Source organism: Anabrus simplex, chromosome 6, assembly GCF_040414725.1.
Source record: "Anabrus simplex isolate iqAnaSimp1 chromosome 6, ASM4041472v1, whole genome shotgun sequence".
Taxonomy (NCBI): Eukaryota; Metazoa; Arthropoda; class Insecta; order Orthoptera; family Tettigoniidae; genus Anabrus; species Anabrus simplex.
This window is the reverse complement of record NC_090270.1, coordinates 202,753,691-202,769,782: the sequence shown is the minus strand read 5'-3', so window position 1 is coordinate 202,769,782 and position 16,092 is coordinate 202,753,691. Positions and strand designations below refer to the sequence as shown.

General features: G+C 38.2%; 1 protein-coding gene across 4 annotated transcripts in view; it reads right to left on the bottom strand.

Moving 5' to 3' along the window:
- LOC136876310 (anoctamin-1) overlaps positions 1-16,092 on the bottom strand; it is a 277,484-nt gene that overhangs the window by 78,054 nt on the left and 183,338 nt on the right. For all 4 annotated transcript variants that reach the window (XM_068228376.1, XM_068228377.1, XM_068228379.1 and 1 more), the window contains 3 exons: positions 9,003-9,174; positions 3,353-3,585; positions 731-891 (listed from right to left, as the gene is read on the bottom strand). In XM_068228376.1, coding sequence (XP_068084477.1) covers positions 731-891; positions 3,353-3,585; positions 9,003-9,174 — 566 coding nt within the window. The remainder of the gene's footprint in view (positions 1-730; positions 892-3,352; positions 3,586-9,002; positions 9,175-16,092) is intronic.

The following is a 16,092-nucleotide window of genomic DNA, read 5'->3' as shown; positions in this document are numbered from 1 at the left end:
GAAGCGAGTAAAAGTCCGGAAAGCTACCCATGCACGTTCCAGAAGACTCGTTCTATCGTGACGCCGAGAAAATTCTAATTTAAATTACTCTGTAAAATACTACTTTTAAAAAATGTAAAGCAAGTTTTGAATTAAAAGTCTGAACTGTTTTCTGTTTAAATATGACATATGTGGGCAGTTTTCTTCCATCTGCAGTTACACAAAGCATAACTGTACACCCAACATCGTAAACTATGTGAACCAGAAGCTTGCTGCCAACCTTGATACAAATAAAACCCGCACCCCAATTTTGTGCCTCAATTTTTTTTTTTTAATATGCGGGGATTATTTGCGTAAATACAGTACTATCAGTTTCTAAAAATCAAAACCCAGCTCAAAATGCAAAGGTACACATCAAAGAGGTGAAGACAAATGCAGCATGTGCTCTGCATAAAGTGTCCAAAAACGGACAGCCATACAGTTTTGAAAAGTAGAACAGATGCTCTCAGATTTAGGTCACAGCCCAAGGGCTTACTTTGGAGGTGGTGTTTTATAAATGCTGCAAGTCTTCTGTAATAAAGTTTCTAAACATATTCGGTTACTTTTTGATTCTTCTGTTATAAAAGCAGCAATAATATAAGATAAAATGAACTGATTCAACTCAAATGTACTCTGAATGTTAGCATCATACAGATAGAACCTACAATTATGGTACCACAGACAGTAAAGTCACAGGAAATTAAGAACTCACCCCAGAATGACATAAAAACAGCAAAAAACACCGTAAAAGGGTTATCAAACAGGTAGGATATTCGAGCATAACCACAAGTTTCATACAACTGCCAGTAATCACAACGTTTATCACACAGCGGACACATGGTAATATTCAGATCTTTGTTGCAGATATCATTACTGTGGAAAAGAAAAACATCAATCAGTAACAATAAATCAAGTTGGAAATAAGAAATTAAAACAGAAAATTTAGATTTTGTAACACCATTAAGATATATTTAGTTCTGTTTCACATTTAGGAAATCAAACAGTTTATATGTACAGTACTTTAAAAAAAAAAAAAAAAAAATAAAAATTTGAGCGCATGTTATTGTATAAGTTCCTCACAGGCACATCTGTGCATGCATGAGTCTACTGAGTATGGTTAACAAATTCCTGAAAGCAATTTGGGCTGCATGGCTAATGTTATTTGATTATTCTGGACAATGAAATCACAGAAAGAAAGGAATTAAAATTCACAGTAGCTCTTATTAATCCAGTAAATTAAGAAATACACATTGCTTGTAATCAGGTTTATTCGTCCAAGTTCAGTAGTATGATGCACAGCAGGCTGCTTCATATCTGTGTCAGGTGGCGTAGACAGCTGTGGCATAGGTAGACATATAGAGATCAAAAGATTGTGAGTCTGATTCCTGTCCAGGACATATTCTTTCATTTGTGAATTTTAATGATACATTTTGCCATTCACCGCATAGATAACATTGCTAGTTAAATTGCTTATATTTAGTTAATAATCTTAAGTCATTCCATTATTTTCTGTTTGTTATGAAACATGAACCAATTACTTGTTCATTTTTGTGATATCCAAGGGAATATCATGATACATTTTACTAACTACAGTCTGATATCCTTGTACGTCGGGGTACATGGCCCCTGTACTGTATTTACAAATATCCTTCCTATAATGGCGAAGCTTGGAGACTGTACGTTAGCAGTGATGGCACTGGTGAAGGCTGGTTTTCCAGCAACAGAAGCTGGTTGTAGGAAAGGGTTTCCCACTTCTACTGCTAGGCAGCGGGCCAAGCTTTATCAGGAACATGCGCAAGAAGCAAAGTGGCATTCTGCAGGCTGCTAACGCATCTTTACCTGACAGTAAAATAACATATAAATGGAATGTTATATATTTTCCACCATTCAATATTTACAGAAGATACATATATTACAGTAGTATATATGTTTTGTTCTATGTGACCTTCAGCTAATGAAGTTAAAATGTTTTCATCAATTGTAGTCTCTACTAGACACCAAGTTGATGCCCTCCTGTCAGTACTATAGGAGAACCCCTTTCTCTCAGCTGTTCCACTGAGAGCTTTGTCTTCCTTTCCTGGTGCAGTACAGAATGCAAGTAACCAAATTAGGGAAGTTGCTGCTAGGAAAATCCATTTGACCGAGGAACAAATAATTTATTGCCTTGGATATGCCAAGGGAATGGTGAACTTAGTGTGGGAAGTAGTAGTCTTCAGTGATGAAGGCACATTTTCCTGTCGAGATATGGGGCAGATCCACGTATCCCATGAACCCAATACCAGGTATGATACTAAATATATTGCCACCTCTCACAGAAGTGGTCATTTTATCATTCGATTCATTTGATTTGTTTCACAAAGTGTTGGAGTGTTGTTGATTCCAACAATGGACAAGGCAATTCCTTGGCTTCCAAACAGTCCTGCACCCGGGAAATAGTGAGTTTGAACCCCACTGTCGGCAGCCCTGAAGATGGTTTTCTGTGGTTTCCCATTTTCACACCAGGCAAATGCTGGGGCTGTACCTTAATTAAGGCCATGGCTGCTTCCTTCCCACCTCTAGGCCTATCCTACCCCATCATCGCCATAGGACCTATCTGTATCGGTGCGACGTAAAGCAAGTTGCAAAAAAAAATCCCGACCTGAACCCCACTGAGAACGTCTGGCATCTAATGAAGAGGATTCTTCCAGGCTCATGCTGCTTTTGCAATTGACTTTGAGCGGTCAAAAAGCACAAGGGTTGGCAGACCTAACACCAATTTGGGCATGTTTGTTTCTGGTTTGTTTCCTCAGTACAGATGGACATTAAGTCCCAAGACACATTTTTTATTTTCTTTAGACCTCGAGCGCAAGTACAAATCTTCAGGAAATGAGTCAAAAATGCTCATAATCAATATGATGATATCTGGGCATTGTAACATCCACGGCTCTTCTAGCAAGGAGGAATCAGTGTAATGATTTTTTTTTTAAACAGCTTCCTAGGAAAATTTGAACCTAGCCAAGCTCCCAATGCCACACTGTCAGTCCAACCCAATGCATTTACCCAGACAGCTAAGAAGTGGCCCCTGACTTACTTCATTTATTTCTGATGTATGCCCATTTGGTCCTCTTGTTGAGATTGTATGGCACATTTTTACTTTCTTATTTGGTTCTCAAGCCCTGAGCCAAAACTCAAAAGAATGAGTACAGTAACCCTATAAGATATACTTATAATCCCTAATAATGCTGTAAATGTTTCATGTGAACCCACTGTAGGGACCTAGCCAAAACAGTTATCAAGAATGTGCCCATTCTTTCTTTAAGTGACTGTACATGGTTACATCATAGAAATATTGTACCTGAGATTGTCGTTGAACATAGTAGCCAAACCATAGAAGAAGCAGATGAGGCCTACAACTGATGCAAGAATGAGCATATGAGTATAAAATCCTAGCCATGCAAAATAAAGTCCAAATTTGACACCGAAATATTCCTTGATGTGGTCCACGGGCTGGAACTTGATCCACTTGATCACAGATGCCCACTCATAAAAAAGCAAGTTGCGCATGCAACCTGGCTGACGGTAGTCACCCTAGAACATACACAATAATGCCAATTTTATTCAATTCAGTATATTGAGTAGCAAAGAAAATTGTGTTAATTCTATGTACATGAGTTAAGTAATATACTAACAGGTAAGATTAGCACTATTGGCATACAACTAGTTTTTCTACGTCCATGCATTTGGACATAAAATTTCATATTTTCAGTGCTACGTGCTGTGATTGCAGCACTGGCAGTTACCAATAGCCGGTGCTAAGCTCTGCTATTGCGGCTATTAGTGCGAGACTTCATTAAAGATGTTATTGTACTACATCTATGAGAGTTACATCTTTTCAGACTGCTGCGGTCTTCTTTCAAGAGCCTGAGGAAACACCTGAACATTTTCTGCAGACTCTGTTTAGAGAAAAAGGATTATAACTTCGTGATGTGTCGCATCCTGCCAAGTGAAAACATACTAATATTCTTTAAATCACTATTACAATGATTTATTGTTGAACAGTATCCTCCTTATTCAATACATTATGGTTAATGTGAATTTTAAAAACCTTAAATTTCACATTTGTCACATCTATACATGTTTTGATCCTAACTGGATCATCTTCAGTAGATTGCTAAAATTGACATTACATATTGTAGTTAAAAACATTTAAAATGAAGCAAGAATGATGTTATGAATGTTAAAATGTTCTTATTAAGGAAAAATTCATGCTCTTATAAGGTCATGTTAAAATCTTCAGTGTGCACTGTTATCCACTTATCATGATATCCTCTTAATGTTTCATTAGTTAAAAGTCTGCTAATTGGACTAGGCGATTATCTGGTTAATAAATTATATTTCATGATTTGGTTGAATGCCACACAAACACAAAGAGTGTAATCTCATGTGTTTGTGAGTAATAAAGTTTTGACACACCTTATCTTCCCAGTTGAATGATGTGTTTACATGCATGGTTTTGTGCACACTAACTCAGTTTATCATATGCTATAGGCTCAAGGTCTTGAGGACGAATGGCAGGAGGGGAGGGAGCTGAACTTTATGCAACCGGTAAAGGAACTGTAGGTGGAGCAGGTGAAGTTATCATTGATTGAGGGCGGTCGTGATTTTTGTTTTAAGAGGAAGTACAATGAGGTAATCATCCTCTCTGAACAAATTAGTGGAAAAGAAATTTAAAATAAAAACAAAATTATTTATTCAACAAAGGAATTTGGAAATGCAGTACAAAATAAAACAAACATTTATTGAATTAGGCCAAAAAATTACTAACAAATCAAAAGGGAATGTGCGTTCCCTGAGTAACAGTACATTTGTAATTTATATACCCTTGATTAATCCACTGTCGCACATAAAGCGGATGAAGAGATCAGCAGTAGTCACGTCATCGGCTAGTATGCATTCAAGTGTTTCCTGCAGGCCGAGGCTCCGTCTGTGAGGATGTGGGCCATGGTGAAGTTGGCACCACAAGAACACACTGGGGGGTCTACCCTCTTTAGGAGATAGAGTGTGTAGATTGTAAATGACCTATCCTCAGCCTACACAATACTATGGCCTCTCTCCCCTAAGGTCAGAAAGAGGACTGCCACAAGGTAGTTGTCTTCTTAATTGATCTCAGCTTGTTGGGAGTTCAGATAGCTAGCCACTCCGATTCCCAGGACACCTAGATGGTTCGACGTAGCTGAGAACAAATATCCTTAGCAGTTACATTGACAGGTCTTGGAGGTAAAAGTACCGCTTTCTTTGCAGCTTCATCTGCAAGTTCATTTCCCGCAATCCCAACGTGGCTTGGAAGTGATTCTGGTGCCAGCATCACTTAACCTGGCTAGAAGGTCATGAATCTGCTACACCAGTTGGTGTTGCAAGAAACAGGTTTCAACAGATTGTAGAGAGCTTAACACATCAGAAAGTGGCTTCTTTCGTTACCCAATGCAAACTGCAGAGCTTCTAAAATGGCATAAACCTCTGCACTATACACGCTACATACACTAGGAAGCGAGATCTCCGTGCTTATATTACCGGTGACAAAAGAGCAACCAACATTATCTCCAATTTTAGAACCATCTGTGAAGATATGTCTCGCGGCTGGATATTGGTGAACAAAGTCCTGGAAATACCTCCGATAAACAGAGGAATCCGTGTTCACCTTGGGTCCACGGAGTAGATCTAGACGTACATCTGGTCGCGGAACCAACCACGGAGGTACCTCGCTATCAATATGAAACCCAACCAGCCGTGTGGCCTCTGGTGGAACTGGGTACTAAAGATGCATTGATAGCCTGGATGTAGAGGCATTTCATGAATTTTGGCAGTGTACGTGAGGAGTAATTGCTGCCTCCTTATCTGTAAAGGTGAAACTCCCACTTCAGCGAGTAGGCTGGGAATGGGGTTAGTACGGAAAGCCCCCGTTGCCAGCCTTACTCCACTATGGTGAATACTGTCTAAAAGGCTCAGCGTAGATTTTGATTTTGACCTTTCATTATAAGATGTACAAAGAAGCGGATTAAAAGTTTCAATAAAGAATCCAATTTCTTATTAATTTCATTTAATTGTATTCAGGGTTAATATATTGATCAATGTGAATTTGTGTGTTCTCTAAGAAATAGAGTAAGGGGCCTTTTTGCACCAAATTAAATACCTTTAAATCTCATTCGATTGATGTGATATTATGTTGGGATTCCTTCATATGCATACTTATGGCTGAGAAATGGTTATATCTATTAGCATTTAAGTGTTATTCATACCTTACTGCAAAGTTTCTCCCAGTTTGCCAACACAGGATGCATTTCAGGATTGAAAACTGATTTTATATACCCCTGACCTGAGATATTATTATTATTATTATTATTATTATTATTATTATTATTATTATTATTATTATTATTATTATTAGATTCTCACCTACATAGAACATCTAAAAAATATTATGGGTACTGGAAGTGAAGAAGGATCTGGAAAAAGCCCATATGGACTCAACTGACACCGCGTACAGAAACCTCTACAGGAAAAAAAATAATGGATGGAAAGTGCAACCAGAGAATGAAGTGAAAAAGAAGACTGAAGCAAAGTGGACAGAAGAACGAAAAAGGATCTATGGAGAAAGGATGAGAGCTGTTTGGCAACTCAGAAAACAGAATCGTTAGAGCTTTGCGTGATCCACTGGGTCCATACGCACATAATAATAATAATTATTATTATTATTATTAACAGCATGTGAATTGGATAGTACACTACACTTGAATTGGTGTTTTTAATTCTATAGGCAATTCTTTTTGCCTTGTCTTTTGAAAGTATTGCTTTTCTCATAAATATTATTACTACTGAGTGTGAAAATAGCACAATTCTTGTCTAAGATCGAATCCTTGATTACAGTGGTGTTCAGTTTATTTTTATTTTTATTTTTATTGAATATTTTGTCTACAAACTGTTCCTTATAACCGTTACCATCAGCTATGGTGTATAGGTCCTAATTTCATCTTTGAAGTCTAATGGAACATCAAGAGGCAACCCATGGTGTACCCCGCGTGATGGTACTAATTAGAAGTAGTCTCATGGTTCTAATTTAATCATCCCTTGGTCCCCTTTTAGCTACCTATTATGACAGGCAGGGGATACTGTGGGTGTATTCTTCGTCAGCGTACCCCATCCACGGGGGTTGTATGTTTTGTCCGCGAGAGCTATTTTATTTCATTCATGTCCGCTGGCAAGCCAGTTAGGACCCCCTATCCGCCACCTGGATCGCACCACGTGGAAGTATCACCTTTCCCCCTGCTACGCTAGCATAGTAGGTTCGTGGAACATGGTAAAATTAACATGTACTGTATGTCATAACAACATTTTGCATACAGACATATTGATGTATTCACTCTTTTCAGCAAAACAAAGAACAGTGCACCCTAAGATGAGATGTGTGTTTGTTTATGGTTTGACCATACAATGCATTTTATATTGAGAAGAAAGGTTTGGAATACAGTCAACCACACAAAGTTGTACAGGCTGAAGTCCATTAAACCTGCATGTTGCTGGGATTTGGTCAATTTCATAACAGAAAAAAAAGAAAAGCACTAGCATACAAAAGATGGAAGTGGACATTGAAAGAGACTGCAATCGAGGAAATTGCCATTGAGGAAATACTTTATTTTAAAAAGTGCACATTTCAGGATTGAAGAAATATGTCTTTGCGTCAGGTATTATACTGCAGATCTGTCAGCTCGAGTTAGAAGTAATATCAGCCAAACGCGACAAAGGGGTGATAAATAAATTAAAGACAGTCTGGAGCCCTCTGAACTCTTGAAACCTCTTCGGAAACAGACCAGCTGACAGGTTGGCAAGACGACTATGCTGCTGTAGTGCAGTCAGACCGCTAATCCTCCATTCGATGCCACATCACCTGTGCGCATGGTGCACAAGACAGGAGCATGCCTGATGAACTGTCAAGATCACAGAGGCTTTATAAAATTTCTTAATAATAATGTTATTTGCTTTACGTCCCACTAACTACTTTTTAAGGTCTTCAGAGACGCCGAGGTGCCGGAATTTAGTCCCGCAGGAGTTCTTTTACGTGCCAGTAAATCTACCGACACGGGGCTGTCGTATTTGAGCACCTTCAAATACCACTGGACTGAGCCAGGATCGAACCTGCCAAGTTGGGGTTAGAAGGCCAGCGCCTTAACCATCTGAGCCACTCAGCCCGGCTATAAAATTTCTTATTTCACAAACTTGAAGAAGAATACACACCTGAACAAGACAAAGCCTCAGTCTTTGTACAGTATTAATGCAATTCAGCCGCTTCACTTCAAGTGTACTTTCCAATTTTTTTGTCTTCAAATGAGTGTACAAAAACAGAGTGTAGATACAATCTTTCACACAAAACAACTACTAAGATGCAAATGTTAGCACTGTTTCAAATATTTATTGTTCAAAGATGGGAAAAGGTAACAACAACACAACCACCACCATACAACCTCAGCTACTGGGTGAAGGCATTTTAATTTGATGCCATTAGGCTGCCGGTGTGTCAATATCAGGATTCCGTTTTACTCTATCAGATGGCAGAGAAAAGTCTCTCTGCTAATTCTGATGGGCAAGTACCAAATGAGTTAGCAGAGATCTTTAACGTGCCGATATTGTACAACATGGAGTGATGAATGACTTTTTTCTGCTCTTCATAAATCTGATTAATTCTGCTGGGTTTGAACCCATTCTGCTACTGATCCACAGGGGGAGTTAAAGAGCAAAGTACAGGTTACAGACAAACAAAAATCAGGCTCTCAAGGAGCCGTTTCTAGTGCAACACTATTTAAAATCTATATCAATGAGTTGCTAAAGTACATCAGTAGTTTTTGTATCTATAGGAAGTAAACAGCCTTATAAGCTATCTACGTTCCTTCAACTGAAAATCAGCTAAATATTAATTCTTAGTTCTTTTAGACTATGATTAAATACACACTTACATCATGCAGTGGATAGGCAGCTTTGTACACTCCTTCATTGATTAATCGTGAAACACCAAATAAAAAAGGATCCTTCTTATTAGGACTCTCAAATTTATTGCGTTCCAGGATGTAGTCAACAACAGTCACACGAATTGAAGGTGAGAAGAAATCATTGGAATTCATATCAAACCTGGAAAGAAGATGAGAATGAGCATACAATTTAACACTAAACCTGAAACCTGAAGCCTTGTCATTTTCATAATGAATACTTTTCTGAAATTTTCCCTACATCAGCTTCCTCGATTTAGTACTCAAGTTAATATTTAATTCTATTTATCCAATTAATTTAAAAACTGTTGCACTAGTGTCCAGACATGTGGGGAAGACAGAGTGGTTTCGGAATGAAAGTGGACTACAACAAGGAAGTGAGATGTCACCACTGTTATCCATAATGGTTATGGATGAAATTGAGGAGACACAGGTAAAATATGAAGACAGGGAGCTGAAGGTAGTGATAGGCAGTCTGAGATGAGGTCTCGAGATTTCTCGGGATTTCTCAAGACTAGTGCATGCATTATTTCTCGCAAGAAATTTCGAGAAATCTCGAGAGCGCTGTCCCCACATTGTGCGGCGAGCAGCATGTCGTAGGCCTACAGGTAGTCGGAGCTGATGTTTGTGCCGAGTATGCGAATAGCCAACCACGGGCCTTCTCAATTTCGTAAATACGTGTCAACAAGCAACTAGAGTGTTCAATTCTACCGAGGTCTATGTTGACACAGTATAACATAATTATAAAGGATACGCACTCAGGCATTGTATGCAATGGTAGGTACATGAATGAGTGGTAACCTGACGGCTACTGTAGGTACACGTAACTGGATACTAGAGGCGTGCAATATTCGAACTCGAGATGAGGCAAGGTGCGCCTGGCTGCATATGCAACCACCATTACGCATGAGTGGAAAGTGCAATTTTAATTGCTTCAGTTTGCTCCAATTCTTCCGACAGGCAGACGTACATCATTATCAGACCCCGCATTCAATAACACATGACCACTGCTTGTGTTTACCGATATTTTGGTGATGAAGGAAACAATTCCTTACAATGTTATAGAGTATTCGCATCATAATTAGGTAGGTACTTCGATATATGACGGTGCAATGTGAAATTGTGTCTAACTGTACGCGACAACTTGAAGACGATGTCCGAAACGCAACGTAAGTCGTGGATGTCGATTATTTTTAAGAGATGTCACATAGCACAGCCCACTGTGTTGCTTATTCAAAAGAAGCAAAATACATCGGCAGAAATACTTCTGGTATGATCCGGCACTTACAAACGCATAATATCAATGAAAAGGAATCGTCACAGAACACCTCCGGCCCAGTCTGTATCACAAGAAACTACCCTGCCAACAACGATTGTGAGGCATCCAGGTAGGTTTACATCCAAATAACAGTTATTAACAAATTATACGGGTTATTCAGCTATTAAGTCCACCTGACATAATTCGTTTAAGATACTGGCATTCTGTATTCACTTTCGTTAATGGTATTAAGGAGCTCATAGTTCAACATGCAAAGCTTTCCTAGGATTTTGACAAAATATATCGTCACACACGTTTCCATATGAGAACTGCTGATGATAACTAGCAAGCTTACACTCGTAGTTACTGGGACGTCGCACAGCTTGCAGCACATGAGAATCGGTCTCAAGAGCATTGCCCGTCACCGCTGCTGAAAGAATTGGACCAAAGTCAGGCATTTTAGATTACACGTTCCACTCATGTGTAATGGGGGTTGCATATGTAGCAAAGCACATCTTCCCCGCCCCAGTGCACTGCCTCTAGCATCCAAGTAGGTGTACATCCTATCTACAGTTATTCACAAATTATGCATGGTTATTCACCTAAGATGTCCACCCCAAATAAGTCGTGAACAGTTTAAGATTTTGACATTCTGTTTTCACTTTCGTTAATGGTATTAAGGGGTTCATAGTTGAACATGCAGTACTTTTTCAGGCTTTTGACAAAATGTATTGGCTCGAGAGTCTCGAGCGAGAGTGTTGCCCATCACTACCTGAAGGTATGCTATTCAAAGATGATATTGTGGCGTGGGAAGCGAACAGAGAGGAAGTACAATGGCAACTTGACATGGACCGGGCGAGTTGGTCGTGCGGTTAGGAGTGTGCAGCTGTGAGCTCGCATCCGGGACATAGTGGGTTCGAACCCCACTATCGGCAGTCCTGAAGATGGCTTTCTGTGGTTTCCCATTTCCACACCAGGCAAATGCTGGGGCTGTACCTTAAGGCCACGGCCGCTTCCTTCCCGTTCCTATGTCTTTCCTGTCCCATTGTCAATATAAGACCTGTGTCAGTGCGATGTAAAATAGCAAAAAAACTTGACATGGTGAGAGAGATTAGTGAAAATTATGAAATGAAAATCAGCATGAAAAAAGAGCTGACTAGAGGAGAAAGGGAAGGGAAAGGAATTATAAAAACAGAGGGACAAAACCTTGAAATTGTGGAGAGCTTCAAGTACTTGTGAAGCAAACTGATACAGGATGTAGGGCTGGACGTGGAGATCAGTAAAAGAATTCAACAGGGAAATGCACTTAAGCAGAATGTAAGAAACCTGGTGGCAAGGGAGGAAGTAACAATGAAGTGGAAACAGGTGATTTATAAGATGTACTACTGCCAAATACTGACATATGTGGCAAAGATCTGGACACTGACATAAAGACAGGAGAATAAACCCCAAGCCACTGAAATGAAATTTTTAAGATGATGGAAAAGACAAGAAAGGACAGAGTAAGACATGAGGACATCAGGAAGGAAATCTGAGCAGAAAAGCTTTTTGACAGAATGGAGAGGAATAAACTTTGATGGTTTGAACATTTTAAGAGGATGGAAGAGGGAAGGATGCTGAAGAAGATGGAGATCCAGTTAGAAGGAGTGAGGGCAAGAGGGAAACCCAGACTATCGTGGTTGAAAATGATCAAGAATAGTGTAATTAGAAGCAGCCTGGGCTGGAACACAGCTGAGGTGGAACAATGGTGGTCGGATAGAGGAAAATGCCATAAATATCCCAACCCAGCAGAAGCTAGACAAGAGAAATGAATGATGATGATGATCTTCTCTGTATCAATATCACCTTTATGATTGTCCAACCATACATCTCTATATAAGACATGACATACTGAACTGTAAATACTCAATAGTGTCTAATATTACACCCAGATTATCAGCTTATATGGTTTCGATACAATTTGAATAAAACCCAGAAAATTACTCCCAATTAGTAAATTATATGCAGATATGAGATACATTGTTGTCACTGCATTACTTGATCCCTCAGACGAGGAAATGTTAGATTTATTAAACAGATATGAAGGCATCAGTAATGAATTGGAACTAAAAATAAATGGGCATAAAATCAAAATACACAAAACACCAGTCAAACCACAGGAAACATGGACAATTTGCAGGCTCTTGGTTCACATGATATACCTAGGATCATGAATAACAACTAGGGATGGATGTACTGAAGAGAGAAAAGGGAGGAAATGTGATGGCACAACTGACCAAGATCTGGAAAAGCCATATCACAGTAGACAATGAAATATATTTGATTAAGACCCAGTGTTCTCCATATTCCTGTATGTGTTTGAAAACTGGACCCTCAAAGAGACAGACCTGAAGCACATTGATACCTTCGAAATGTATTGTTGAAGGCAGATCCCATGGGTTGAGATGATGATGATGATGATGATGATGATAACTAGCTGAAACATGCCAAAACATGATGGTTTGTTGATCTCGATACAAAATACCAAGAAAACTGGAAACTGATGCTTCTTGAAAGAAAATAGAAGTTTTATCGGATATTGTTAAACAATTGGAGGAATTAGAGCTGTCTGTCCAGCTTTATCTCCACTTATTATTTCCAAATCTAAACAATTTTCTTACATATATCTTAGAATTAGGCCTTAATTTGGTTCCATTTAGGAGCCGTTGAGAAATGTTCCGATTTCTATAAAGCATAACTATTGCTCCAATTTTTAGAGTAAGAATATGTGGAGACAAACCATTAATTTGAAGGAATTCAAGAATTATGCAGGAAAATGAAGTAGCTAGCCTTCATCTTCAGTATTGATCTGTTGATGCTAGTGTATGGTTTTGAACTACCGGATATAAGCTCAATGACTTTCCATTCAATTAAGAATGGCAACTTTTGAAAAAATGATGTCATCTCCCGCAGAAATGAACATTTTGCTATAAATTTCAATCACGATATTCATACATGTGCTAAAATTCTGGCTTGTAGTTCAATAACATCTGATCCATCACCATATGCAGAGGGGCAGTGCTGTTACTGATTTTTTGCAAAAAAAAAAAAAAAAAATCAGCTAATTACATTTTTATGTGGTTTTGCGCACATATTCTTTAGTAAGCAGCATGGGTTTTTGCTAGTGGTTTTACGTCGCACTGACACAGATAGGTCTTATGGCAATGATGGGATAGGAAAGGGCTAGGAGTTGGAAGGAAGCGGCCATGGCCTTAATTAAGGTACAGCCTCAGCATTTGCCTGGTGTGAAAATGGGAAACCACAGAAAACCATCTTCAGGACTGCCGACAGTAAGATTCGAACCGACAGTCTCCCAGATGCAAGCTCACAGTTGTGCGCCCCTAACCGCACTGCCAGTAACCGGCATGTTTGAAGAATGGTCGAAGAGGGGATTTTTAATTAAAGATGTCCAGATGTTTTATGTTTCTTGGGAGTCTGAGACCTCATGTCACCGGTTAAAGGATATAATAACATTAGAAAAGCATGTAGCAAAACAGGCAAAATCTTTATGAAATCTCCCCCCTGAATAATTTTCCCATCCGAAGAAATAGAATGTCATTACATATGATATATTTTAGGAGACGATTCACACACTTTAATGAATGACTACTGTATTTGTCAATGGGGCTTTATCCCGTATTGAGCTGTACTAATAAAATATCGTCAGCTGCTTTGAAAATTAATTTTAATCCAGACACCGAACTCTCATTTAAATTTAGAGGAATTTTGAATGTAATATGCACCGTTCAACTGCTAGGAAGCAAACCAGCAACTGTTCCTGTCCATGAAGTACAGCTGACTGTGCATGCATGCCTAACCCCTTCCACCTCCCCTATCGTGGCACCTGCTCAACACTCTCACAGTTCAGGCGGTCTTGAAGAATTAGTGAGCATACTGACCAATGAGAATGCCACATTTTTCTTTAATAATTTAAATATATATGGCAAATTTTTTTAATGCTTTTAACCCTCTTAGTGCCAGAGTCAGTGTTGTTCTGAGAGACACTTCATTTCTCTATTGTTTGATAGGCTTCTAGACCATAAATGGTGATTAATCTTGGCATGACCATTAAACAGAGTTCAAGCTACCAAGTTCTGACAACTTTCTCTTGTTTTCTGTCTATCGATAATATCTAGTGATGTTTAAAAGTTCCTTGACTTATTTACGTGCGAATTGTGAAAGCATTAAAAGAAATAAATTTCATTATGATAGGCCCGTATTGAACTATGATTACAATAGTATTTAAATAATATATTATTCAGGTCCACCTTTTCAATACAAATTGTACAATGTTTTAGATTACATATACATTCAGGAACTAGTTTCGACCTAATAGGTCATCATCAGTCTAAAGCAAATCAAACACAAATGTATCAAAGAAATTAAACAATGTAAAGACACAAAGGTCTTAAAAATGTACATACCATGTAAAATGTTAAGATAAGAATTCAAGAGATGCGCTGCACTATGTTAAAGAATAGCTCTATGATAGAGATTCATAAAAATACCAGTGTGCTGTACAACATTAAAAAAGTTGTTTAAGAAAGAGATCCTTAAATTGCTGGTCAAGGACATCAATATAGGCTGGCTCTTTAAAGAGGCTGCTTTCCATTCAAAGATCAACTGAGCCAAAGTCTTCTCAAGATGTTCAAAAATTCAGTACACATGGATGCGAAGCATGATGTTAGGAAGTCTCTTCTGTTTTTAGAATCTTGAAGGATGATGATTGTTGCACATGGAGGCTTAATGCATAATAGTAAATAAAGGTGGTTGGATTTTGCAGTTTAATGCAGACCATACAGTTGACATTGAATAACTGTCAGCTAAGATAGAAAAAAGTTAAATTAGGGGGAAATATACATAAATGAAATATGCCATATGGGAAATAGTTTGCGTTTTAACAAGCTGAGCGGAGATGGAAATGAAGCATGAATGAGGAGTGGAGTGGGTGAGGATCAAACAATATTCTTTTTTGGGCTAGATATGTGGATGATACTTTAGTAAACTTAGATGAGAGTACAACAGATGCTGCTACCACTCTTTTCAACCTCAACAATATTGACCCAGACATAAAATTTACACTTGAATCGGAAAATGAACAAAGAATACATTTTTTAGACTTCACCATCATTAGACAACCAAATTCCTTAAAATACAATATCTTCAGGAAACCTACCCAAACAGCTTCTACTATTCGTCAAAATTCTTCACATCCCCAAATCAATAAATGAGCGGCATATAATAGTATGGTTCATCAAGCCTTTACTGTACCAATGCCTGAAAGTGATCTTAAAAAAAAGAATCAAACAATATTCGTATGATTGCTAAACTTAATGAATACAATAGTTATTTCATTGAAAGTATTATCAATAAATATAAACATCGCCCTTCAACCACTCTGAAAAAAAGAAAAACCTAAAGTTACTTTATTTTCTACCTTCACCTTCAATGAAGATATTTATAAAGTCACTAACATTTTTTAAAAACATGAAGTTAAAATAGCCTTTAAAACCATCAATAATAATGTAACCATCTTACACAACTCAACTTCTATTAATAAGACTGAAAGCTTTTCAAAATCAGGAGTATATAGGATAAAATGCAACAGCTGTAATTTTACTTATGCTGGACAGATAGGAAGGAGCTTCAATGTAAGATATTTTACTGACATTAAGCATGATACAGAAATCCTCAAAATTATGAATAAAGGACCCCTCCTTAACATAGCAGAGAACTGCTTTATACATTTGGACCAATATTTTA